General features: G+C 41.1%; 1 protein-coding gene across 1 annotated transcript in view; it reads right to left on the minus strand.

The window, feature by feature from the left end:
* Positions 1-26,617, minus strand: part of dst (dystonin) — a 138,456-nt gene that overhangs the window by 24,106 nt on the left and 87,733 nt on the right. Inside the window, exons 57-81 of the mRNA XM_084736527.1 lie at positions 25,184-25,419; positions 24,914-25,043; positions 23,975-24,174; positions 23,340-23,838; positions 21,229-22,697; positions 10,511-10,672; positions 10,153-10,323; positions 9,701-9,867; positions 9,161-9,320; positions 8,621-8,947; positions 8,373-8,457; positions 7,693-7,934; positions 7,383-7,589; positions 7,132-7,251; positions 6,900-7,007; positions 6,598-6,816; positions 6,001-6,204; positions 4,902-5,133; positions 3,905-4,131; positions 3,290-3,412; positions 3,052-3,153; positions 1,713-1,814; positions 1,244-1,417; positions 430-585; positions 86-283 (exon numbers count right to left, since the gene is read on the minus strand). Of these exons, the coding sequence (XP_084592653.1) occupies positions 86-283; positions 430-585; positions 1,244-1,417; positions 1,713-1,814; positions 3,052-3,153; positions 3,290-3,412; positions 3,905-4,131; positions 4,902-5,133; positions 6,001-6,204; positions 6,598-6,816; positions 6,900-7,007; positions 7,132-7,251; positions 7,383-7,589; positions 7,693-7,934; positions 8,373-8,457; positions 8,621-8,947; positions 9,161-9,320; positions 9,701-9,867; positions 10,153-10,323; positions 10,511-10,672; positions 21,229-22,697; positions 23,340-23,838; positions 23,975-24,174; positions 24,914-25,043; positions 25,184-25,419 (6,020 nt within the window). The remainder of the gene's footprint in view (positions 1-85; positions 284-429; positions 586-1,243; positions 1,418-1,712; positions 1,815-3,051; positions 3,154-3,289; positions 3,413-3,904; positions 4,132-4,901; positions 5,134-6,000; positions 6,205-6,597; positions 6,817-6,899; positions 7,008-7,131; positions 7,252-7,382; positions 7,590-7,692; positions 7,935-8,372; positions 8,458-8,620; positions 8,948-9,160; positions 9,321-9,700; positions 9,868-10,152; positions 10,324-10,510; positions 10,673-21,228; positions 22,698-23,339; positions 23,839-23,974; positions 24,175-24,913; positions 25,044-25,183; positions 25,420-26,617) is intronic.

Raw genomic sequence — 26,617 nt, forward strand, 5'->3', positions numbered from 1 at the left:
TGGAAGAAAAGAATCAATCACAGTTTATTAAAAAAAACGAATAAACAAAAATAAGGTCCGGGCTTGATGAAAATAATTTTAATACCTGAAGCAGAGCACTCTCCAGTTGTTGCTTCCTCTGTGCCGTCTTCTCCATGATGGTTTTCCACCGCTGGTTCAGGTTCTCCAGTTTGCTCTTCAGACTAGAAGCTTCTTCTCCGGCGCTGGACTCCACCAGATCATTACCAGCCTTATTGACTGTCTCAACTGTCGCCTTATGAGCCAACACATCATTTTGGAGGACCTGGAGAGACGAAAGCAGCCAGAAAGGGCAAGATGTTGGGTGGATGGACAAGGTTAATTTTGGAATGAATGAAGATAAATTTACTGCATCTTCTGTTTCTGTGGATTAAATGAAATGCGTGTGTGTGGTAAATGTTTTTATCGTACGTGATGCTTGGCGAGCTCTATCTCGATGGCTTTGGGGTCCCCTCCAGCCTTCCTCTGCTCGGTGAGCAGCTCCTCCGTGTTGCTCATCCAGGCCAGCAGCTCGTCCAGTGCGTGCTGGAACTGGCCCAGTGCCAGAAGGCCTCCCTCCAGTTTGTGCTGGATTAATGACAGATTAAAACATCAGATATTGCAGCGAGTGACAGCACTTGACCTGCATACAACACAACACATTCCACAGCCTGTTTGATCCATTGTTCAGCCTGTTTTCTAGTCTGCAAGGAGCTGCAGAGGTATATCACAAATATGTCTCATAGACTGAGTTGCACCAACAAAAATTAATTTAATCTAAGATTAGCTAAATTCAGATATAAAATTTGGCAGAGCTCTGTTGCACAATTAAAAAGTAATCTCAGTTTAGTAAACCAAAATTAAATAGAGGTCATGGAGAGGTCATCTCTACATGGAGATCCTTCCTTAGGCAGATTAAAATTAATGAAAAGGTTTGAGAGCTGTTGGGACAAGTACACAAGAGGCAGACAGCTAAAGGTAAAAAAAATTAACAAATCGTTATTTTTTAAAAAGTTAACTAAACATATACAATGTTTGCAAGCTATCTTAAATGTTGACAAAATGTTACATTGTTTGCTAGAAAGCTACAAAGTAAAAAATAAACAAAATATTATATTGTATTGTCAGCTAGCTAAAAAGTAAACTGAACGTACACTTTTTGCTAGCTAACTAAAAAGCAGTGATGCTCAATTATTGTCTAAAGAAAAAGAAAGAAGAGACACGCCACACATTTCCCTTCTCTGACCTGTCGGCTGATGATCTTCTCGTCCAGGTTGTCCCAGAGCATCTTCAGCTCAGACATCGGCTCCTGGATGGCGCAGCGATCGGTCTCCTCCGTCACCTTCTTCAGCAGGAGGCCCGCCTGGTGGTTCAGGCGCTCCATCTCGATCTGCAGCTGATACGCCTCTCCTTTGAACTCCTGAAACACAGACACATGCAGTGGTACACCCAATCAGTCAAGAGAAGTACAAAGATTCATTGACAATACATCTGACACCAACAGCTACAGCTTTCAGCACCAGATTTGTCTTATTGTACATCAAAGACAATGTGACTTATTTATGAATCTAGAGCTTTTGTACCTGTACAAGACAGGCCAACCAGGGCAGGTTATGAATAAAGGACTCATATAAACACAGCTGGTACATGACAGAGTTTTTATACTATATAACAAGCCAGTGGTTGAATATTTAAACACAAATACAGGACCGTACCTTGAGCTCAACAATCTGTTGCTTGACAGTTTCCAGGTCTGTGCCTACAGGTGACATTGAATCCAGTTTGCTCTCCAGAATGTCCACCCAGTCAAACATACCCTGAAAAAACAAGGTGGGAAACTATTGTTACTGAGAGAAAACAAGGCTTGGTGCACATGGAGTCAGGTTTCACATTTAGTGTTGTGTTATGCACTAAATCTCACAGCAGGTCTGTGGGGAATCTATACGGAAGACAATTTAGGTAAAATAATAAACAAAAAATACTTAAAACATGTTTATATGCAAATGGACAAATTCAAAGTTTGGGATTTATATTTTTTTATATAGTGCAAACGTATAAGTCTTGTGTACATGTACCACTAATTTGGAAATTTAATAATTTATTCTAATTTCTTTTTCCTTTTCTTATTTTAATTCATTTCAAGTAATTTATTTTTCTCCCCTTTTTAGTGGTAATAAGAGGTTTGTGGATGCTAAATATTTTGACAGTTGAAGATTTTAAAACTAAGATTAGCTCTAATCAGAGTTAAGCAAAACTTTTTTAGCTGTCAAGTTGTGATGTAAACCAAAATTAGATAAAGTTAAATCAATATGGAGATGCTTGCTTACCCAAATTAAAATAAATAGAAAATAAAATTGAGCTAAAAAGTTAATTAAATGTTACACTGTTTGTTACCAAGCTAAAAAGTAAAATACTACTAATTATATTTATTCATTTTTTATTTAATATTTTTCCCTATTTAATGGTAATAGATGATTCTCATCGCCACAAAAGAGACAAAGCAAGTGATGTGCGTGTTGCCTTCTACTCATCCTATGACAATTTAGGAAAACAGACACAATAAAAAAGGAAAAACGAGCCCTGAATTTAAATATTAAATACTGATACTATCATCCTAGCTAGTAAAACTAAAGCAGTCGTGTAGAGGAATCTTCCTCTCTTAGAGGAACTTTAAACACAAGTCACACGAGTTTGAGCCAAATAAAGCAAAGCGCTGCGGCTGGTGTTTGTTGTTACAAAATTAATAGGTCTCTCATAAAATGTTGTATCACTTCAGTCAAGCGCAGTAAAAACCACTGTAATCTGTGGTTTCATCTGAAGTCTTAAAACTGTCTGAATCACTGTGTGTGTTTAACTTTCAAACACAAATCAAGTACAAGTAAACAAGTATATTCTATTATTAGTTATACAAGTCAGAACTTTACTTTTAAATGAAAAGCCCTTAATTTTAAAACATTTTACTGTGTCAGGCTTGAAAATCCTTCATTAAATAAACTGTTGTTGTGTTCAGAGAATTACTTCAGATTAAATACATTGATGCAGCGATCAAAGTACCTGCAGGCCGTCCTGAAACTGCACAGCAGCCTGCATGGCTTCCTCCAGCCTCTCCACTCTCTCCTTCCAGGTCTTATTGAGATTTTCCCACGCTGAGTTCACCTGGAAACACGACACCAGAACTTCACCACGAGCAACATGCAGGCAAACAAAACATCACCCACACTCCAAAGTATCAGCAAGGACAGATAAAAAAAAACATATCTTTGCAAAGACAGTTCTGAATGTTATTTTTTACCTCATCAATACTTTTCTTAATCACAGGTTTATCAGGTTCCCCGCAGGCAGTCAGCAGTTCTGCACCCTGGTTCCGAACCGCATCGAGCTCCTCCTGCAGCCCGTCGATCTCCTCCTTAAAGCCCTGCAGGAATTAAAAGAAGACAAGTTAAAAACAAAGAAATCACTATTAATTATCCACTGTTTGATTCAATAGGTTCATCTTCTGCTCTCTTATAAACAAAGGTGCTAACTAGAACCATAAAGGGTTCTTCTGATTGTCCCCCTAAGAGAGGCTTCCAAGACTTTTTTCTAGAACCCATCAAGACGGTTCCACCAAGAACTCTATTATATTCAAAGGGTTTTTCCTAGAACGCAACTGCAGGGTCTACTGCAAACCTTTTTATACTCCAAGGATTTTACCTAGAAACACACCAAGAGGGTGGATTTTCACCAATCTTTGAAGAACTCTTTCTTTCAAAGGGTCTTCTTTGGATGAAAAGGGTTCTTAACGAAACCCTTAGTCGTACAAAGAATGCTGGTGAACGCTTACTACAAATAAGAGTTCTTTAGAACCTCAGCCCTTCAGGAAGAACCCTTTTGGAACCCTTTTTTTTTTCCTGAGAGCGCCTCTGACCTCGACAAACTCCTGCTGCTGTTTGACGACTGACGGGTCGACTCCGGGCTCCTCCAGCTCTTTCAGCAGGTCCTGGCTGTCTTTGATGGTGACGATGAGCGCGCAGTGGTCGCACCAGAACTTGTCTGCCAGGTCCATCACATCCAGCAGCTTCGCCTCCCGCTCCTCCAGCAAGGCCTGGATGTCGCTCCAGAGGAAAACCATCTGGTCCAGTTTGTCTTGTACGGCTTGAGAAACAAAAGTGACACTGAATAATAAATTATATAATACAATAAATCAAAATAAACTCTGGAGTTGGAGTTCAGTGACTGTCTGTCTCACTCCATTGACTTCAATTTAACTGTTATAAACAATACTCCCTCTAAAAGTTTATTAATGATCTCTTACAACTGATGGACAGACACTAACTCATTTGTCAACTATTTGGCATTAACTTGAACTCTAATTAACGTGAAACAAACTTAAACAATTATTCCACTCAGAATAGAAATTTGATGTCAGAGAAGCAAGTGTTTTCTTGATCTCAGTCGACAGCTTTACCCTTTAACAGCATTAAATCTGAAATATCAGCATGTGTTCCTCAGCTGTGTGTGCTGGGGAACAAATCTGGCACATTGCAGGTTTAATGAGAAACTGTTTGGTGTCTGTCTCGTGCTTTTCTTTCTCCTTGTGCCTAAAAAAAGAATGGCATTCCCATTAAAACCACACCTGGAGGAAAGCTTTCTTAATCCAGTGAACAAAAATGTTGCCAAAACTCAAACTAAGATCCTAAGCCAAGGATTTTTAGAATGATTACACATGTTTTAATAGGGGAAGGCTTTAAGGATATTTTCCCTCCTGTTGACCTTTTATTATGCAATTTGTCTCACTGGCTCTTCAAATTATCCCAATGCCCTATTATGGTAAAACCCTTCTAACTGGATTTAATAGAATAAAAAAGAAAGGGAATAAAATTTAAATTAAACAATAAGATGAGATGATTTGATTAACACCATACCTTTAGCAGATATGTCCTTGTCTGCTCCTTCAGACCGTGCGATCATCTCCTCGCCTCGCTGCTTCAGTGTCTCATAAGCAGGCTGCAACTTCTCCAGATCCACAGAGACGGCTTTATTTTCTGTAATCTGCTCCTTGATCTTGTCCACCTCCACTGAGATGGACGGGGGCTGCCGCAGGCGTTCAGCGATCCGTTCCAGGGACTCGAGCATCGGGTCAATTTTATCATGGAACTGGTGGAGGAAAAGGAAAGGAAATACCCTCAGTGTATACTTATACTTGATATACTGTTGTTATATCTCTAAAGAAAGCTGGGAGAAATAATTATTTATAAGAAATCCAGTTTGAGATGCAATCTTTTTAAAAAGTAGAGCTGCAGTCAACAAACAACACAAACTATCAAACTGTCCTCAACCTTATTTCCTCAAACATTTTGCTGTTATTGTGATTGTGAGTCTAAAGAGAGGCACAAGGAGCAGAAATGCTGTGCACTTGTATCTCATGCACTCACCTGTTTTTTCTGTGCACAGGTTTTGAGACTAATTAAATGCCACAGAGGAGCTTCATGTCAGTCTCTGTCAGTCTTTTGCCTCTTTTTCAGCACAAAAAACAATTCAATTCTGATTTGGATGTCGATTACCATGGCAGCAGTAGAAACTTCAAAGCTTTTGGATCATCCCTACTGAGTTTCTCAGCTTCTCCAATATGGGTTTTGCTGGTTTTATATTATTGTAAATAATGTGTTGGATTGACAAAACAAAATATCTGAACCCATCAGCTTAGGCTCTTGATAATAGTGACATTTTTTATTATTGTCTGACATTTCCTCAACCAAACTTTATTGCACAACTTGAATTTGATTCGAAACTCAAAAAATAGTGAAGGCCATTGCCTTAAATTTAGTTTTCTCAACTGTTTTTTTTTTTTTTTTACATTGCAACAAACAGCACAAAGGTTTAACTACTTAGCCTTATGGCAGATTGTCAACATTTAAAAATGGAATTTCTTTAAAATGTTATGAGGGCAGGCCACACAAGACTGCATAGTCTGGAAAAACACAACATTTCCTAACAAACAGTGAGTGAACAGCTGCTCCTCACCTGGGTGGATTTGGAGATGGCCTCGTCCAGAGTAGCAGCTCTCTGCTTGACGTCAGCCTTGAGTTTGGTGTAAAGCTGGTCTGCAGTTGTGTACTTCTCTCTGATGGGTTCCCCCTCCACTGGGCTGAGTTCAAGCAGCTGAGGCCCGGTCTTATTCATCTTGTCGATGTGGGGCTTGTGCTCGGCAATCAGCTCCCGCATTTGCTGGAAGGGAAGAGATATTTAATTATTATTAAGGCTTCTTAAACCTTATTAAATCATTTAAATTATGCTGCACCAAACTTTTAAACTAGTTTAAAGAAAGATTACATTTAAACCTCGGTTTAGTTTTTACTTTAAACCTAGATTTAATGAAATTCTTTTGCACCAAAACTTTAAACTCCAATTTAAACTTTGATCCAGCACTAAATTTAAACTTACACTTGAGGAGATTTATCTTTTGAAATGGTTTTAGTTTTTCATTAATTTTAAACCAAGTTTTGCTAACCTCTGGTTAGAACTAATCATAGATTAGATTATCTTTGTTGGTGCAACCCAGTTTAAATTTTTTATTGTATAAATAAAAGTGTTGAACATCTGCTTGTGTCAGCTTCTTACCCTCAGTTCCTCCTGCTGCTGCCTGAGCGTGTCGTACTCGATGGCAGGTGGAGGCAGCTGGCTGAAGGTGTCCAGAGTTTCCTGAAGCCATGGCCACATCTCCTCGTAGGTCTCCCAGAACTGACAGGCCAGAGACTGGGCTCGCTCCAGCTGCAGACAGCGCTCCGAGTTCAGCTGACTGACCGTACTGTACTTCTCCAGGAGAGTCGAAGTCTTGGCCTGATTGAAGAAGATCCATTAACTTATGTGTATATTATTGATGAATAACTGCCTATTTCAAATTGCAAAGATTTTTTTTTCACCTTCAGGATTTCTTTCTCTTCTGGGTTTTTGCTGTTCATGATGGCCTTTCCTGTTTTCACAATATCATCCACAGCATCTTTGTGCCTCATGATGTCCATGGAGAAGATCTGAAAAACCGGTAGAGTGAGTTTGGGCGTTACAAAACAAACTGCTGTTTACTGTACTTTGTTCAAATGGAGGCCTGTGTCTCTCCATACACACACACACACACACACAAGATGACGGGCTAACCTTCTGTGCTTGGAGCTGGGCTGTGGTTTGGTCCTGCTCCAGCCTGATCTCGCCCATTGACTGCAACTTCCCCTCAGCCTCAGTCAGCCAGGAGAGCTCAGCGTCTACAGCCTGCTCGAACTGGAAACAGACAGAAATCATTTTCCAATGCTGAAAACATTTCAACTCTCAATTAGAAAATAATGTACAAGGGGAACAATAAAAAGAAAAGCCAAACGAGAAAAATCTGTTTATTAATTTCTCTGGTTTACCTGCTGTGACTTGAGGATATCAGCGTTGATCTGGTCGACCTGCTGGGTAATGGTGTCACAGACGGCTCTGTAGCGCTCATTATCCTCCGTCACCAGCTTGTCCAGACTTTCACGAGTGTGCCAAGGGATCAGGTCCAGGAGAGAGCTGCTCAGCTCATTCAGCTTGTCCACCGCAGGTTTTTGGTCTTTGGTCTCCTTCAACAAGGCCTGGACAAGATTACACAAAGAAAACACCAGTTGAAACATAATGAATCAGCCCACTGAGTGTTACATGTTACATTTGGTATTTATTTCTTTAGGGTTGAATTACCTTCTGTCTGCTCTGCGCATGAAGGAGCTGCTCGCCCACCAGTTCCTGATCAGCAAATGCGCTGGTCTCAGACTCCACGTTATCAAGCCAGGAGCTCAGGTCCTCATGAGTATGCTGCAGCTTGGTAGAGAGACTCAAAACCCGCTCAAGTTTCTTCAAAACATTGTCACTCATGGAGTTGATCTCAGCGTACTTTGTTTTTATTCCATCCAGTTTGCCTTGGATAACAATCACCTCATCACCTATGAATGGAAAGTAAATTATCAGATATTAATTCAAGGAGTTTTGTATTTCTATAGTACGCTGCTAGCGTGGCTGAACGCAGAAAGCAGGAAATTCATGGAAGCAGCATCCTGCAGAAGTTCTCTGTTTGATGTGACAGATGCTTTAAAGACAAAATGTTCTTTTACTGTTCTGTCTTATTTTTACCATGTTTGTGTATCTTTTGCTTTGTGTTTTAATTTTAACACAGTCTAAGCTTTAGCCTCACTGTTTTGGTGCTCTGTTGTTATTTTGGATCCTTGGTTTCCTGCTCTTCTGCTTTGTTTGTCAAAGCACTTTGTAAACTGTTTTTAAAGGTGCAGTAAATAAAGTTAAAAACTATTAAACTGCTCTCCCAAAACACGGCAGGAAACTGAATATGATTTGTGATTGTTATAAAATGATAAAGTCAGACATGCCTGTTGTTTGCTTCAGAAGCTCCATCCCATTAGAGATGGCTTGGTCAACATTCTTCTTCCTCAACTCAATATCACTTTGCAGTGCCTGAAAGGGAAACACGACCTTAGAAACTCATTGAGAGTGACAAGAAACTCCCCACTGTAAACAATGACTTACACACAAACTTAGAAAAACAACTGAAACATGACTGATGCAACTTAAATGAAAGGACAACATAATGCTTGGCCTGAGGAGGAGGAGTGTGTACCCGTTGTTCTGCCAGCTGCTTTTCAAGAACATCTATATTGTAGTCCTCCACTGACACTTCGTTGAGCCTCGTGTGCACCTCGCTCAGCCAGTTCATGAGCGCCACCTCGTCTTCTCCAAACAGCTGGGCGTTAGCCAGCGCCTGCTGCAGCATCTCGGCTTTCCTCCTGCAGCGCTCCTGCAGCTCTATGTAACTGGCCTGGGTGGCGTCCAGTTTGGACTGAACGAACTCCTTATCGTCAACCGAGCTCACAGCTCTGAGCATCTGACCCAGACTGACGGCCTGCAACAGGTCTTTACTGTGATTCATTATCTCCTCCTCTAAGGCCTGACCACAGGGGACGGGAAACAAACCAAGGAGATATGACACAAACAGAAAACACACACATAAAACAAAAATATGAAACAGAAATTTAATGAGAAACGGAATGGGAAATAATGAGGAGCACAAACTGAAAGTAATGAGCAAAATGAATGAAACTGAATGTGTCATAAAAACATCCAGAAACACATGGTAACAATGGGAGATGAAGGATATTACCTTATGCTGCGAGATCTGATCTTCCAGTTTAGACGTCTCCGTGCCGATGGGTTCAGAGTTGACCAGGTGTTTCTCCGTGGCTCCGAGCCACTCGCTCAGCGGCTCCAGGGTCTCGTGGAACTGCTGAGTCACCACTAAGATGCTCTCTAGTTGCTTGTGCCTGACAAATTTATGCAGATAATAACAGCAGAGGATAAGAAGCAAAGTACAGTCATGGACACTGTGACAGGCAAGTTTATTTAAACCTACCTAATAAAAATATGTGCTAGTGGGAAATGTTAGCAATATATGAATAATGTTGTACAGTTCATTTCCTAAATGTTGAACTATTCCTTTAAGCTTCAGTATGAGGAAAGTAAAGATGAATTTAGTGGTTTGATAATCTTAATAAGTTTTGAATATTCCCAAATCACAAATCTAGACAAAAACACAAATTCAAAGGGGGGGGGGGTAAGGTTTTCATTAGTAAGATTTAATTCTGCAGCCTACTGAAGCAATGCATTAAGTGTGCCGTTTAATATTACAGGTGTTTATACAGACCTGTTTTCAGCCTTCTTGAGCAGAGCGTCCCACCTCTGCCCGAGGCATTCAATCTCTTTTGCAACCTTCTCCTTATCCACAGACTCTGCCAGTTCTGCAACCTTCCCTCCCTCTTTTTTTATCAGCTCCACTGTCGGCTTTCGGTCGTCCAGCAGTCTCTGTAAGAGCTGTCAAAGGCAAACAAAGGAGGAGAGTTATTGGGCGCCTTTAACATGCTCTAACCACAGGCCCCGCTCGGTGCTGAAAAACAGTAAATCTAACAGGCATAAAATTAAGTGTCCAATAAACTGGGAGCTTTGTGTACCACACTCATGTTTAACAATGATGTCAATTAAAAAAGATAAATGGTGAAGTCATAATGCTGCGTGTTGAAGTGGAAAGATTAAAATAGATCCGTGTCTGTGTTTCTACAGTATGTGTTTATGTGTTTGTGCCATGTGATGCCGGCTTACTTTCTGCTCTTGTATCTGTGCCTTGACCACTTTGAACTCTGCAGACGGAGGTTTCTGATTGGCCACGAGCTCTTCCGTGTCAGTCAACCAGCTGAGCAGCGACTCCAGAGCATCCTGGAACCTCCCACAATGCAAGAGGGCTTCGTGCAGTTGGGCCGAGCGCTCAGCAATCTGCAGACCACATGGTAAATTCAGATGTCACCTGACTTAAACTCCACCCAGTAACTCATCAAAGGATAACACTACAACAAACAGTGACTCATTGATAATATCACTTTATATTTTCACTAATGACCACAATTGAAAAGCAAAGATCAACCAGCCAGACTGGTTATATGAAACAAATAAAACAAATAACCTTTTTATTGAGGGTATTCCACTTTGTGTTGGCGTCCTCCAGGTCATCCTCAAGCTTCTTGGTGCTGGTGCCTTTGCCAGCGGTTTGGATCAGACTCTGGCCGAGGGAGTTGATGTCCTGAAGCTGCGTCTGCAATGGATCAATGTCCTCTTTCTGGAAAGCCTAAAGACAAATCGAAAAAAATCAGAGCAAATGTTTTATAATGGCTCAAATTACAATGTGATCGGTCTTATTTGGAGGCTCATTAAACCGACTGTTCCAGCGGTAAAGGCCAAAGGTTTAAATGATGATTAAGTAGTTTTATTAGATTTTTGGGAAACAGTCCAAATAAAGTTCCCTTTTTTAATTAGTATATTTAGAATATTCCTTCATCGGGACTTCTAATAATCATGTGTTACTCAGCCCCCCATTAATCTGTTCTCTGAAACATATCATACAGGCAATAATAAAAATGAATAAAACTGGGTGATTTCGATCTAGATTTTCCAAAAAAAATGCACACAAATTGATGCCAGGATGTTATCCCAGATCCAGAGACATGATTGCCACGACATCACCTCTGGTTTAAAAATCCAGCTGACATAAACAACTCTCTGACCAGTCAGCAGCTTTTACACACACAGCTGTGCACAATCACACAGACAGACCTCCAGGCTGAACTAGAGAGCAAAACCTCTTTCACTCATTGTGTAATCAGATATGTCAGTGCTCAATAGTAAGGACTGCCCGTTTGTCCCGGGCAAGTAAAATGCAATGCCAGGCAAATGGTAAAAAAGATTTGAACTATTTTGATAATTGATCAAAGGATCTTTGGGTTTTGGACTGACTAAACAAGATATTTAAATACATCATCTTGGACTTATACATGTTATAGACATTGCAGCACTAAATTAAACATGTTAAACACTTAACAGCTAATAAATAAAACAATTTGCAAAGGGAAAAGTAAAAATTAATTTTGGACAAGTAGTTTTCTGATCCACTCATGCAACCGGAAAAGTGAAAAAAAAAAAAACATTGGAGGAGCAATATGAAGCAATTGCATGTGAAAAAATGAGTACAGCAGTCAAAATAGCAAGTTCAAGCCACAGACTATATATTAAATAGGTTGAAATCCAATTTAGTATACGATCTATAGTCGAAGCCAGTTGTTTCCCACTGCCCCCTCCTCCACAGACTCGAGGAGGGCTCTGCAGGCTCCAGAAGTGCAAGACATGCACGACATCATAGAGTGACAATAACAAGCAACGATGAGTCCTCCACTGCAGGTTGATCAGCTGTTTACAACTGCAAATTGTCTGTCAATGCAAATTTAAGCCTGTTATTCTTAGGAAAGCAAAAGCTCACTGCTCCAAAAATGCACACTTTAAACTTTGAGTTCAGCGGCTGTCTGTCTCACTGCCTGTCAGACTCCATTAACATGTTACTCAATTTAACTGTTATAAACATCTACTACTTCTAAAAGATTATTAATGATTTCTTTCATCTCATAAACGGAAACTTACTCATTTGGCAAACATTCACCATTAATATGAATTCTGATTTATGTGAAATGGGAAAACTAAAATAATTTTTCCAGCCTAGAATAGAAATTTCAAAGGGGGACATCACAACTGCCACACTGAGATCAGAGAAGCGATTATTTCAACTTAACATATTTCTTTTATCTCTGATGACATATCATGATCATTTTATGATTTATCCTTTAACATTGACCTCTGTATGTAAGGAAAACAACAACCAGGATGAAGTAAACTAAATAGACAGATCATCTAGTTAAAAGTGTGTTGGACCAGCAAAAGTGAATGAGGAGGATATTTTTGGGCACCTGTGGGGAGAAATAACCCATCGGGTCCATTTCAGGACATGCAGTGATGGCGTTCAGTAAGGCCTCTATCTCTTGCTCTCCCGCGTGCTGGAAAGTCTGTAAACTTTTAGGCAGACAGGCCTCCACTGACTGCAGAAACTCCTCCAGCTCCTCCATGCTGTATCTGGAGGCTCCTTGTTGCACAGTACATGGTTTTGTTGGCTGGCGGCTTTCAATGGGTAGAGTTACAGAGTTTCCGTATGTCTCAGGCTGTGTCACCACCACACTAACCAGCTCACAGTCATCCTGAGATGACACATCCTCTAAGAGCTCAGCAGTGGACAGCTCATCATAGTCTGTTAAAGTCCTGGAACGCCAACCGGAGCTGTCGTTTTGAGTTCTGGAGGCCGAGCCTGAAGATGACCTCCCTGTAGAATATTTGTATTCCCCATTTGTGAGGGTATCCTTCTCATTTGAATCAGATTCTGTCCGTCTTGGCTCCTGGACCAGGCTGCTGCTGTGGAAAAGAGACCGGCTGTCCCTTGCAGGTGAGAAAGGGAACTCCTCCTGCCCTGAGCTGAGAGACCGCCCAGTTCTCAGGTCGCCGGACATATGCATCGCCTCTGAAGATGACAGACTCCTCGTCCCGGGCCCTGCCCTTTTGTGGGATCTGTGAGCATGTCGCTCTCTCTCCACAGTGGGGCTGTACAGGCCTGAGTCCTCTTCAGATGTCAGCGAGCTGGTCATACTCTGCCCTCTCCTGCCATTGATCAACCCTGGCCTCTCCACGCTCCCAGAGCACAAAGTTCCACTGCGGCTCGCATACTCTCCCAAATTAGTGGGTGCAAAAGTCCTCCACGACCGCCGATGATGCGGGTGATCCTTCTTCTCACCTCCTTGGAGACGTGACTTGGGCAGCACCGTGTCAGTCGCCCTGATTATGTGCCCGTTGAGCTTAAGTCCATCAAAGACCACACGCTCGTCCAGCATTGGTTTGCGGGTCCGGAGCTCAAAGGAACTGGAAGCAGAGAGAGCTCCATTTCCACACAGGCTGCTGAGGTCTAACGTGCGGTGGGTGTAAGGTAGGGTGCCCGTGAAGTGCCGGGAGGAGAGGCTGCCCTTAGAGCCCGAGTCTATCTGCTCATTGAGCCTCACGGTGTCGTAAATGGACCTCTGGGGCACATAGCAATCATCAATGTTCAGGTCCTCCTCCTCCCCCTTCCCCACACAGGAAGGGTTTTGTCTGAGGCAGTCTGGTCTGCTCAGCGGCTTGCCCATACTAAAACAATTGTCACCACTCACAACAAAGAAAAGATTAAGGATGGAGTGAAATCCTTTGAGGTATACAGTATGTTGCTTTAGTGCACACTGAGTTAGAAAAGGAGCACAATGTGAGAAGCAACCATGTGCAAAATAATCATTGAGAAGTTAAATAAATACTAAAGATTTCCACTTGTTTTTCAAAATAAAATCATGGAGATTTTCTTTTAAAAAATTATGGTTTTATAAAAAATAAAGGCTTTAGAAATACAAACATGTCAAACAATATAAAAATCCCAAACAAATGCTAGCAGCTTCATACTCTATATTAGGAATGGAAATCCAGTCTTTCAATACAGTCACTTATCCCAAAAATATCCCTCTAGGCTCTCCTCCGAGCGTTGCCAAAACTTAATCACTATTCCTCCGGTCCAAAGTGCTTCTTTTTCCCTGAAATCCTCGTAGCATCCATGTGCTTCAAAGAAAAAATCTTCAGTGCAAAGTGAAAATATATCCACAGGCAAATCCAGCAGGCTCTAACTAAAAAACTGCGGTGGGCAGTTGTGAGGAGAGCTGGTACTCCTGGATAAACAAAAAAGCCTGCCCTCTCCCTCTCATCGCTCCCTTGCAATGACAGACACCCTCCTGGCAGAGGGTTTCATGCCCCGCCCCCGCTCATTATTCAGACAACATCTGCCACAACTCCATTTGTGCTCAGAGCTGCTCCGGCACATGTTGATTGGTGGACACATGACCCTTCCCTCCCCCTCCTCTTTCTAATTCCCCCTTATGTCAGCATGGCCCATATGACTTCACTTCTAAGCCATCTTCTGCATCCTGACACAATCACTCACTTTTTGTCTTTTTTTTTTTTGTTCTTCCAGTGACTGAGGGAAAGGGGAGGGGAAGCGTTACACACCAGCTTTCTACTTCACAAAAAAGAAAAACAAAAAAAAAGAAAAAACCCAGATCAGCAGGCAGCAGCAGCTCCCACTTTGATGACATCACACTCTGCTGAAATAGATACACATTTTTTTTTCTTTTTTCTCTCTTTGCCCTCTGTTTTCATCTCGTGGACGGTTGCCGTGGACCCTGCAGATATTCTTAATTACTGTGGAATGCCGAGGGAGGCACAGGTCCCAGGTAATTTAACACCGACCGCTCTGCCAAGTGCATGAAGGCGCTTTTTATGTCCAGTGACCGGGGTAGGAGAAGAAAGGAGGATAGAGGAGATAATGAAAGGAATTTATTTTTGTTTCCTGGATTGTCTGCACCACAGCGGCTCGGCGAGGAGCTGAACAATCCCAAACTTCTTTGTCCACTCCTGCACGCATGAGAGGAGACGGAAAGAGGACGCTGGCAGAGATAAATAAGCAGTTAAGATCTAGTGGGATTTTAAGAAGGGATGTTCAGCCACTGAAACACGGATACTTTTAAATATTTAAGCTTTTGAACGTATGAATATAAATGATTTCTCTAGTCATTTTCTGGTTGCTGCAGGTTCCTTTGTCCCCACTGTCCCATATAACTTTGATACTTTCTGGACTTAACACAAATTGTAAACACTGCTTTTCTTTTAAGCACTGCAGAACACAAGTTGAAGGTTTAAAAGAGGACGCATCTTTCAGTCAAACAACTGAAAAATGCTTTTACGATTGGACCTCTTATCAGCCTCTCTCTAAACAATGAGGCACAGAGAGTTTCTATGACGGCACAACCACAACTAAGAGCCAAAGTTGAGTCAGCAGCGGGAGAAACATGTGCTCTCTGTGTGAAAGATACCTGAGCATTATCAAATCTCACCAGTGATAAACAATATTATCTTTACATCACATCTTTTGGTGTTGTTCTTTTTATTTATACTGATCTGTAACTTTTCATAAAAAGAAGTAAAACTTGGAGGAGAGTGTCTTGGACTTGTCTGCATGAATTCTTTAATAGAAAAATGTTTGTTATTAATTAAATGCGCTGATTATCAGGGTTGAGTAGTAACAGATTACATGTAGTTGGTATTGCAAAGATGTGTAATTAGATTATAGTTACATTGTCAAGGATTACTTGATTACATTTTTGGATACAGATTAGATTGAATTTATTTGTAATCTAATGGATTATGTTACAAATTACAAAAATTGCCATACAGTTTGTAATCAGTAACTGACTACATTTCTAAGTAATCAGATCCAACCTAATAATTTCCTTTATTAACTGATTGATAATTTGATCTAAAAATGTCATAAAATGGTGACAAAAATCACAATCACAAATGTTCACAACCCAAGCTGACATATTTAAATATCCTATCCCTTTTTGCTCTTTACTCCACTGACAGTCTAGCAAACTTCGTACTTTGGTCAACTTTCTCCTTTTAGTGTAAAAGCAACATATAAAACCGCATCTTAAATTAGCTAATATTAGCAAAACTCTTGCTGAGTAGCTATTAAACGATTGATGTAAATTAGTTAGCAAGTTAACTTGTATTTTACTAATTAATTTAAGATGTGAATATATGTCACTTTTACAGGTCCCTGAACAACATCGTACAATCATCTTCAAAATTTGGCTTTCTTTTCAACATAGACGAGGCGAACACATGGCATATCTAAGTACAGGACACAGGAAAGGAGGAAGTTGACTGAGGTACCAAGGTTGCTCAACTGTCACTGGAGCACAGAGTGAAAAGGGGCGGGACTTAGGAAAAGTAAATTGTAATTTCTATAAAAGAGGTCAAGTCAGCTGATCAACTCAGAACCAGGTGTCTGAAATAATATCAGCTGACTGGATTCTCATGTCATTACTATAAATGTGTTGTGGGAATGTACAGAGTAGAGTGTTTTTTTTAAATGACATCAACCTTGTTGTCATATTAACATCATTATCTGTTTGTGCGTGTAGTGTTACATGCATTTTCTATTCTGCTCTTGTAAAGTATACAGAGAGTCTCTGCGTGATTTGCACTTTAAATAAATTGAAGCTGAAGTAAAGTATTGTTTCAGTTCAGTTAAGGACTGCTTTAACACTTCAGACGCAGGTCTGTGTTGGAAACAAAGAATCGAAACTTTGATGAATTGAAAACGCAACATAATCCCCCTACAGCAAAACAATGTGTCTCTACCTGTATATCAACTGTCCCGCAGAAGTTTCATGTTTCACTTTAACCAGAGTCTATCATTGCTATGTGGCAGTGAGTAAGCGACACTACGTGTTCACAATGACAATTTTTACACTCATCACCTTCAGTGAGTTGCAGTGTGATTCAGTCGGTAGAAATTCCTTTATGAATTACAAGAGCCACTGATGTAATGTCTGACCAGTGAGAAGAGACACCCACGCCAACCCCCCGCGGTGTTGAGTCACTACAGCTGCCCTTTAAGGCAAAGGTAAAGATATACATACACTTAGAGGAGCTGCTGCAAATCTCACGTGAAAAACAAGAGTAAACACATGTAGTCAGGCACGTCTCTTTCAAAACCTGACCTAAAATGGTAACAGCACATGAAAGAGACGAATCCAAGCGCTGTCTTTCTCCGTTTATTTCTTTCTCACCGGCTGCCAATAAAGCCCACTCACCTACAGTAACAAGAACCTGATCTACTGGAAGTAAAACAGAATATGACACAATCACCATGTTTTCGTGCTGCAGCTAAATAAAGAAACAAGTTCCAACACTGCTTTCCTGCAGCACTATTACGAATGAGCACAAAGGGGATTTTCCACCAGCAGCTGATATGTCCCCTCAACCCAGACTGCTGAGAGGACAAAGAGGGGGTGAAACACGCACCATGACAACGCTGCTCAGCAACTATTTGAATCAATCACTTCTTTAACAGTTACCCTGCAAGGCCTTTAAACCAAACTCCACACCAACCCCCTGCCACCCCTATGATATTTTAATCCATGTATCTCAACTGGAGGTTTGGATGGAGCACCCCTTAGTTGAATAAAAAAAAAAATCCCTTGACCTACATCTTAGGGCAGATCTGTGTCAGTTGCCTGTACACATCTGTTTATATTATTTTATTGTAATACTATAAATTAAGAAGTCTTTCATAATTTCACCTCTAAATATAGGCTAATCCTCTTTTGAAAAACTCCACAGGAATTTACAGGCTTTTAAAATATTTTGTATCTGTCTGTAAATCTTGCTAATGGCTACCCCCTTGTTTTATCCCTCACTGATACCAACAAAGGCCTCTGTGACAACATGGAGAGTCAGAGGAATCGAACACAGACCATTAGGACAATTAGGATGCTGCATTTGGGCTCCTTTGCAGCAGCTATAAAATCTACTGTTAGTGTGTCATCATGAGTTTTTATAAATAACACCCTTCGGTGAACATGCAGGGTAAACCAGCCAGTTTCACTACCTATAGAAATCAGAGAAGCCAACTCGCTAAATCAGGGGTCTTCAAGAGGGGGTCTGGGAACCCTAGGGCGGTCCTCAGAGTTACTGCAGGGGGTACCCCAAATTCAAAGTTGTTGTTGTTGTTTTTTTTGTTGTTTTTTGTTTTTTCTCAAAAATTAAAATATGTCTGAAAATGCACATTAACATGAATCCAATCATGTGAGTTAGCTACCAAATCACTATGCAACACTTCTCCATAACAAGAATCTCATTATCTACATATTATTGAAACATATCGGCCAGTCAGCTGTATTATAATCCCACATGTACAGACACATGTAGGGCCACAATGGATCGTTTTGTAACTTCACAAGAAAAAAACTCCACATCCCTTCACCTCCACCACAGCTAACATTAGCCATCCTATGAGTGCTGCTGATTTAGCAGCTACATCTACAGACAAACAAGAGAAGATGCCAAAATATTCAATGCAATACATGTAGGTCCTCTGCTCTCTATCACCTAGTCCATGGCCTAAATCCATATATCTCTATTTTTAACTTCAATTTTATTATTATTATTGTCTCAATTGGTTTTATTTTCCATCTTATGTATTCTATTTTTATCCTTTTTTATTTTACTTTTACTCGTATTACCAAGTGAGTTTTATTCATGAACAGGTGCATTCTAGGTATTCAATTCTCATTTTAGCTTATTTTTACTAGTGGGTTTTATATTTCATTCTATTTTAAATTAAAGGAGAAATCTGTAATATATTTACTATAATAAATCATAAAATGATCATGATATGTCATCAGAGAATAAGGAAACACGTTAAGCTGAAATACTCACTTCTTTGACAACAACAGGAAAACCACAGTATCCTTCTTTAAATTTCTATTACGGGCCAGAATAACTGTTGATTGATTGCACATTTTACGTTATTTAGAGTTCAAGTTACAGTGTAGGACTTGTTGTTTAAAATGTGCTCATCCTGCACTCTTGCAGTTCTTGTGGTCTGCCTGAGCTCCCCTGAGTCTGGGGAGGAGGGGGCGAGGGGGAAACAATTTGTACATCCATAGACGTTTTATTAAATAGGGATTCAACCTATTTAATAAAACGTCTATGGCTGCAACTCGCTGTTTGGAGTGCAGCACTCATTTTTGCATGTGCAAGCACTACATATTGCTCCTTAAATTATGGCATTATATTCCTGTTTTAATGTTCTTCTTTGTTGTAAGGCATTTTGGCCTTCATTCCGTGCATGAAAGATGTTATGCAAATAAAATTAATTATTAGTTACCAGTCTGCATTTTGCTTTTTGAATGATATCTAACCACAGTGACTGAATTAATTGGCAGGCAAGACTTAATGGACACTCAGGCCAGCACTAAATGCTGTAAAGATTTTTTAAATGATCACTAACCATCACTTCACTAACTGGTGTCCATGCCAAAATGGTTAAATTAACACCAGGCTGCTCTAAGTTTAGAGCCTCAGTCGGTGAAGGTTCAGACATAAAAGAGCAACAATTTGAGTGTTGAGAGATCAGGATGCAGGCCCAGCTTCATTATTGGGACCATTGAATCAAGTGACGCCCTGCTGGCAACCACCTGGCTGTGACGGTCCGTCCCTCCTGCACCATCACTGCATATGGGCCACAGCTCCTTTGTTAACACCAGATGCCCTTAATGAACCAGCAGTCCCCAGAGGATTGCCACAAACGTAGCCAGTGAGCTCAGTGAAGAGGCCACTGGTGATCTGTCCCAGTGCAAGGCTTTGTGGGTAGACAGCATCTAAAATACTAATTTTAACTTTGTGCAAACAAAGTAATGTTAATATTTTGAATTGTATGTGAAACACAGAAGAGAAGATAGAGATTAGCATACAGCTGTAGCCTGAATACCAAAGCAAGTTTCAACTTTTTTTTCTTTCTTGTACCTGACTGGGCAAGTGGATCAGAAATCTTACTTGCCTGAAGTAATTTTTTACTTGACCCCTGTGCAAACTGTTTTATTTATTAGTGGTTAAGACCACAGGTAATTGTAATGTTTAATCTAGGGTGCCACGGTCTATAAAATGCAAGAAAATAATGAAAAATGTCCATCCCAGTTTTTCAAGTTCAAGCTTATGTTTTTAAATGTCTCATTTAATCAGTCTAAAACCCAAAGATTTGAGCTAAATATGGTAATAAACAAAGAAAAATGTGAGTCTCCAAATTTGAAAGCCTGAAAACATTTTCTGCAAAATTTTTGCATGAAAAATTACCTCAACAATTAACTGATTATCAGAATAGTCTGGTTAAATCTTTCTTTACAACTTGCTCATTCGGGCAAGTGAGTTTGCCATATTTACTTGCCTGACATGGCATTTTACTTGCCCCAAGCAAGCAGGCAATCCTTATTGTTGAGCCTGGCCCGGTTAGTCACAGTGGTCACAATGTTTGGATCAAATGAAGACAAGAGTTTTATTTGTAAGTAAGTCAAATGCATCCATGCTACACTTTATTTTATGTAGTTTCAGTTTTACTATATGTGAACAAATTGTGAAGGCACAAGTGTTAATAATGTTTGCAATATATTCTGCCTAAATTATTTTAAATCTTACTATTAATGTATGTCACATAGCTGTAATTAATTATATATACACTAGCTGAAACAGAAAAAGTATTCAGCAACTCTTTTAAATTATTTTTTTATTAAATAAAAATCTAAATATTTTCTTGTTTAAGCTTCTGAAAAGTGAAAATTAGCTGTTTTGCTTGTCTGACATTAAACTGGTTAAATCATCACAAAAGAAAAGACACAGATTCTTGCTTGTTTACGTTCGTACAGTTAGCAACCTAAGTGCTAATTTGATATTTTAAGTGTATCAGTTGCTATCTCAGAGATTGTTGTTGTGTCCTGGGATTTGCAGGTGCAGATTTGGAGTCAGACCAGACAATAAATGACATATTATACATACGTATTATTATGACAATATTACATATCCAGCTTATTTCAAAAATTAAATTGATAGTTACTGCACATGCAAAAGGGTAACAAATGAATGTAGGAGCTGAATATATTGCACTGGATGCCAGGACTGGTGCAGTTAATGGCTCATAACTCTACCAGGGAAATTAAACATGACTCAGTGTGTTTACAACTGTAGTGACTCAATCCGGAGAGCATAAAACAAAAAAGATGCAAATGTAACATGGAGCATCATCACTCAACTATAGTAACTGTTGCTGTGATTTCACATGTATTCCATCATCCAACTCAAATCACTTGGTATTTAAATGTTTAATTGGGGGTACCATACCTTAAAGGCCTCCAGCTGTTGGTTGATGACGTCTGTCTCCATGCCGACCGCCTCCTGGGATGCCTCCTTGTCCACAGCGATGCAAAGTTTATCTTCTGCTTGGTGGAGTTTACCGTACAACTCCTCCAGCTTGGTGAGAGTGCTCTGCACCTGCACCTCTCTGCCTTTTGCCCTGTCTAACAGTTTGCCACACTGCTTACTCAGAGTGTCCAGGTCTCTCTTCAGGCCCAACAGGTCCGGCGAGGTTTCGGTCTCCAGCATCTTCTTACAGCTGTCTCCAGCGTTGGCCGTGTTGGCCATCAGCTCTTGCAGCTTAGCAACAAAGCTCTGAATGCTGTCCTGCTGGTCTTTAAGGGTGGCCAAGTCCAGATCAACAGGAGCCATGCTGTCCAATTCATCATCTAGGTCGGTGAAACGGGCGAACATCTCACGGATGCTGTTCTGGAACTGGCCGATGCCCTGCAGTTTACCCTCCAACACGTGGCATGTCTCCTCCAGTTTCTTGTTCAGGCTGCTGTAGTCTTGTTCTACACTGTCGGCCTGCAGTAAGAGGTCCGTCACTCCATCAGCATCTGGGACATCCACCACAAGGTCCTTGGCCAGGCTCTTCAGGTGCTCCACTTGGTTCTGCACTCCCTCTAAACTCTTATGTTGGGCTTTCATGTTGGTCAGGTTCTTGTTGCTGTGTGCCTGCACTCCCTGTGATTCATAGGCATCCACCTGCTTCTTGGCCCCCTCCAGCTGACCCTTAGCCTCTTTGTAGGCATCATTAAACTCCTTAACTGTGTGTGAGATCTTCTCCAGGGACTCCCTTTTGCTCTGCAGACCTTCCATCACATTGTCCACTCTTTTGCTGATGCTCGCCTTCTCCTCTTTGACGGCTTCAGTGTCCACATTGGCCACCTCGAGGAGGCTGTCCGCAGCCGTGTTGAGCTGCTCCACCATCCCCCTGTGCTTGTCCACATCCTTTTGGAGTGCTTTCACCTGAGAGATGGAGCTCTCCACTGCAGCCGGATCAACTGTGAGTTTGACTCGGCCCTCACTAGCTTCACACTCCTGAAGCCAAGAGCTGAGTTTCTCTGCATGCTCCTGATACTTCTGAGATCTCTGCAGAGCAGTCTGGAGTTTGTCAGCCTGCTCACCCGAGGTCTTCTTCACCTCCTCCCAGTTGGAGGTCAGTGTGGTGAGCTGCCCTTGTAGTGCCAGCTTTTCTGCACCATCAGTGTTCTGCAGGAGCATCTCTCCTTCACCAGTGATTGTGTTATAGGTGTCTTCTTGATCACTAAGAGCCTTCTGGAGTTTGCTGTGCTCCTCCAGGGTTTGTTGCAGGACATCCACTTTGGCAGAGATCGGCAGAGGCTTCGACTGTTCCTGGAGCTGCTCACCCAGCCATGACTGGAAATCTTTGGAGGTCTGATGGAACTGCTGAGAGCTGGCAAAGGTGGAGTTGAGCTGCTCGATCCGCTTTGCTACAACAGAGAAATGTAGCAATTAGTGAGTTGAAGACTGCAACAACAAGAACATGCTAGAACATGCTCAGGGAGCTCTACTGAGAACATTTTTATATTCCAAGGATTTTAGCTAGAACACACTGAGATAGTTCTACATAGACCCCTTTTATATTCCAAGGGTTTTATCTAGAACCCAAGGAGGGGTTTCTAGAAGGAACCCTTTTCTTATAGTACAAAGAACCCTTGATGAAAGAGTTCTTCAAGGATTTCAACATCTTCCAAAAAGGGGCTCTTTGGATGAAATGGGTTCTCAATGGAACATCTTACAAAAAACCCTTGACAAACCCTCTCTTAAAAAAAGGGGTTCTTCAGAAGTTCCGTGTAGAACCTCAGCCCTTCACAAGGAAACCTTTTAGAAGCCTTTTTTCTAAGGCTGTATACCAGCCGCCAAATATACAATTAGCTATAAAAAAGTTTACTAAAATGAATGTCTTGTTTGAAAAGTCAAGACAAGAACGATAGTGATGGCTAAAATTCAGCCTGCTGGGAAGTCGTCGTCATAGAATAAACACATTCACAGTGACTCAACACAAGTAGAATCAGGTTCTTTCTCTCCAAGCATTACAACATTGCATTATTAGGTTAATTTAAAAGGCCAACCTGCTTTCTCTTCCAGCTGTTTGAAAGGCTTGCTGACGCTCTCCAGCTGCCTGGCTAAGTCTGCCTTCAGATAATCCTCAGTCACCATGGCTGTGAGCTCTGCGTTGATGGCCTCGGCTTCCTTCAGCTTCTTCCTCTCCTCTCTCAGCTGCCCCGAGATGTTCTGGACATCCTCCAGCTGCTTCTTCACAGCGTCGGGCTGGGTGCTGTGGCCCTGATGGTTGGTAAGCTGATTCTCCAGCTGTGTAGCGGTCTGACTGAGACTCCTCAGTAGCTCCTGAAACTGTCCCGTCTTCACCACGGCCTGGTCAATGAGGCCGTCCCGCTGGTCCAGCTGTCCCGTGAGGCCTTGCCACTTCTGGGTGACGGCGGCGAGCTGCTCCCTCACCAGCTTCCCGCTTGAGGGGTCCTGGTTGCCCGAGGAGCTCAGGATGGCAGAGGCAGCTTCCTCAAGCTGCTCATATTGAGGTTTACGGCTCTTGAATTCATTCTGGAGGATCTGGAGGGCAGAAGTGTGTAAATCAAAAAAACAAAAAACTATGGATAAGTACCTTATGCAACCCCACTTCAAAAACTCTGGGATATCCCCTCAAGAAAGGTCTCAAGTTGTTCACAAAACCATGCACCATGCTTACCTGAACTTGTTGCTTTTGCATTTTGAGCATGTTGGGGTCTATGGAGAGTGGTCCAAGGACGCTCATCATCAGCTCCTTCTCTGAGAGCCACTGACCGAGCTGCAGCTCAGTCGTCTGGAAGATGTCCAGGTTCTTGTTGGACTGTTCCAGGTGCTGCTTCCTCTCCTCCACAGAGCCGCTGATATCTGCCCAAGCAGCATCTGAGCAGGGGGGCAGAACAATCACACCAGGTCTGCATTAGTCAGCACAACAACACCTTTATAACCACTGTCCCACTGTTATCTTCACAAACCCCCCACTGTGCAGGACTTGGCACTACAAATGTGTTAATTTAACTGGTGAGGCAGAGAGCAGGCACTAAAACAGACTCACGTTTTGCTATCATGCCTTCATAAACATCAATAAATATGAAAAAAAAGAGCGCTGGTATTGTTATAGTATCAGTTTCTGCAGATATTCAAAGTCAGATATCAGAATCAAATCAGAACTGAAAAAAGGAGATTGATACTCCTTAGTTTGATGACAAATTTTCACACCTCTTTTTTCTTATGTCAAGTTTTACAGGAAAGGGGCACATTTTTTCTACAAGGCGCCAAATTAATATGACCTTAGGAAAAAGTATATGCAAAATATTCATTTTCTTTGTTATTGCCTTGGATAAAACTACTAGGTAAGGGTTAAATACTGTGGTCCCAGTGTGTTATCTGCAGGTATCTGCAGAAAGTGTGTTTTTGAGGTCTTGAGGTTCGCAAATATACTCTCATTACATCTCTAATCTCTGATTTTAACTGGTCTATATGCCAGTTTTTAAAAAAGCTTTGACTCAAAGGTCAGTGCCGTAATGAGATACATTTTTCATCAGTGGGACTCAACATACTTCGGACAGATTCAGTGACATAAATTACGCTGGGCCATCTGGAGACAACACCTTGTGCGTACCTATTTCTGCCAGCATCTGCTTCCACTTTGCTGCCTCGGGGGAGTTTGGATGAGTCTTAATCAAGTTGAGGAGCTTCTCTCGGAGCTTCTGGAGCTGCTCCTGCTTTTGCTTCATGTCATCCTCAAATGCCTGAGAGAATAAAAACAAATTACAATTGTAACTTGAGTGTCATATGACCATCTCACCCACAGCAGAACAAAATCAGTGAGGACTGTGTGCCCTTTCAGAACAAAGTGTCCATGTATTGAGCAACAACATCATTTTAGTACCTTCTGTTGTTCAAGCTGTGTTTTCACTGAATCTTTCTCTGTGGCTGCATTGTTCCAGGAAGCTGCAGTCTTTTTCCTCTCCTTCAGCCACGTCATCATGTCCTCAGTCTCCTTTTGGGCCTCTTTGACCTCCTGCACCGAACTACTCAGCTCTGCGGCTCGGCTCTTCAGCGTCTCCCCGAGGCTCGTGTAACCCTCATTGACGAATGACATGTTCTGCTGAATTACCATCAGCTCTGAGGACACCAAAAATAATTCTATTAAGTCTCCTCACCAGGAGTTTATAGTGTCATGATAATGACATTATGATAACAGCTGTTAACAACCGTTAATATAGTTGCCTTGAGGTACAGTATGTTCAGAATATGACTGAGGAAAGTATCACTGATGCCCTGTAAATGAAACAAATGCATTTGTGGATGTCATCAATGTGGCAGCAACTAAAGATAATTTTTATTACCAATTAAGCTGTCGATTTTTTTCACAATTAATCAATTCATCATTAGTCTATTAATTTATACTAGGGTTCTGTTGTACTACCCTGTGTTGTATAATGAGAAAAAATTATCTTGATTCCTTACGTCAAATAAGATGCCAGAAAATTGTGAAAAATGCAAATCACAATTTCTCAGAGCCCAGAGTGAAGTCTTTGCACTGCTTGGTTTGTCCAAAACCCAAAAGACTCTTCAGTTGCTTAAATGATGAAACAATTAATTGATTATCAAAATACTTAGCAATTAAATTTCTTTCAATCAACTAATCGATTAATCAACTAATCTCCAAACTTCCCACCATCGCCTAATGGGGCGCTGCACGTGTGGCGACCAGCTGGCTTCAACAAAGTGTTTGGTGTTTTTATGGTGTTTTATTTGTTTTTAAGTCAGTATTTCATGTTCTCTTATGCCTGCGCTCATGTATTGTTACTGCCTATAATGTATTGTCCTCTCATGTCTTGTGTGTTTGTGTTCCTTTTTGCTACTCCTGCCTGAGAAATTGCGCCTCCAGGATAAATAAAGTTTTCTGACTTGTATTAATTGCTGCAGCTCTAGAGTGTAATTACAATAAGTCACCACAGGAAATGATGAATTCAATAATTTGGCCTCATGCAAGAACCACTCATGAACACATTTGTTCTTAAGTGAGTCACTCTCTCCCCAGGGGGAAGACTGTTGTTGGAAATAAAATGCCTTCATTCTAATAAATCTGGAGTATAAATGTTAATAAAATCAGGAAAAATAAAACAAAACAATAAGTAAAAACAATATTTAGCTTACTGTGTCAGTGCAAAGTGCATATTGGCCTTTTCCTTTTCGTAGATTTTATTGCCATGCTTATTTTGGCATAACAGCTTCTACACTTCATTAGTATTCTCACACTCTAACAGCTGCTGCAGCGTCTCTGTGCAGGACACAGTCCAGGTGAACATCCTCAGCT

The sequence above is a fragment of the Lutjanus erythropterus genome, chromosome 14, assembly GCF_056507025.1.
Source record: "Lutjanus erythropterus isolate fLutEry1 chromosome 14, fLutEry1.hap2, whole genome shotgun sequence".
In the NCBI taxonomy this organism is placed as follows: domain Eukaryota; kingdom Metazoa; phylum Chordata; class Actinopteri; order Lutjaniformes; family Lutjanidae; genus Lutjanus; species Lutjanus erythropterus.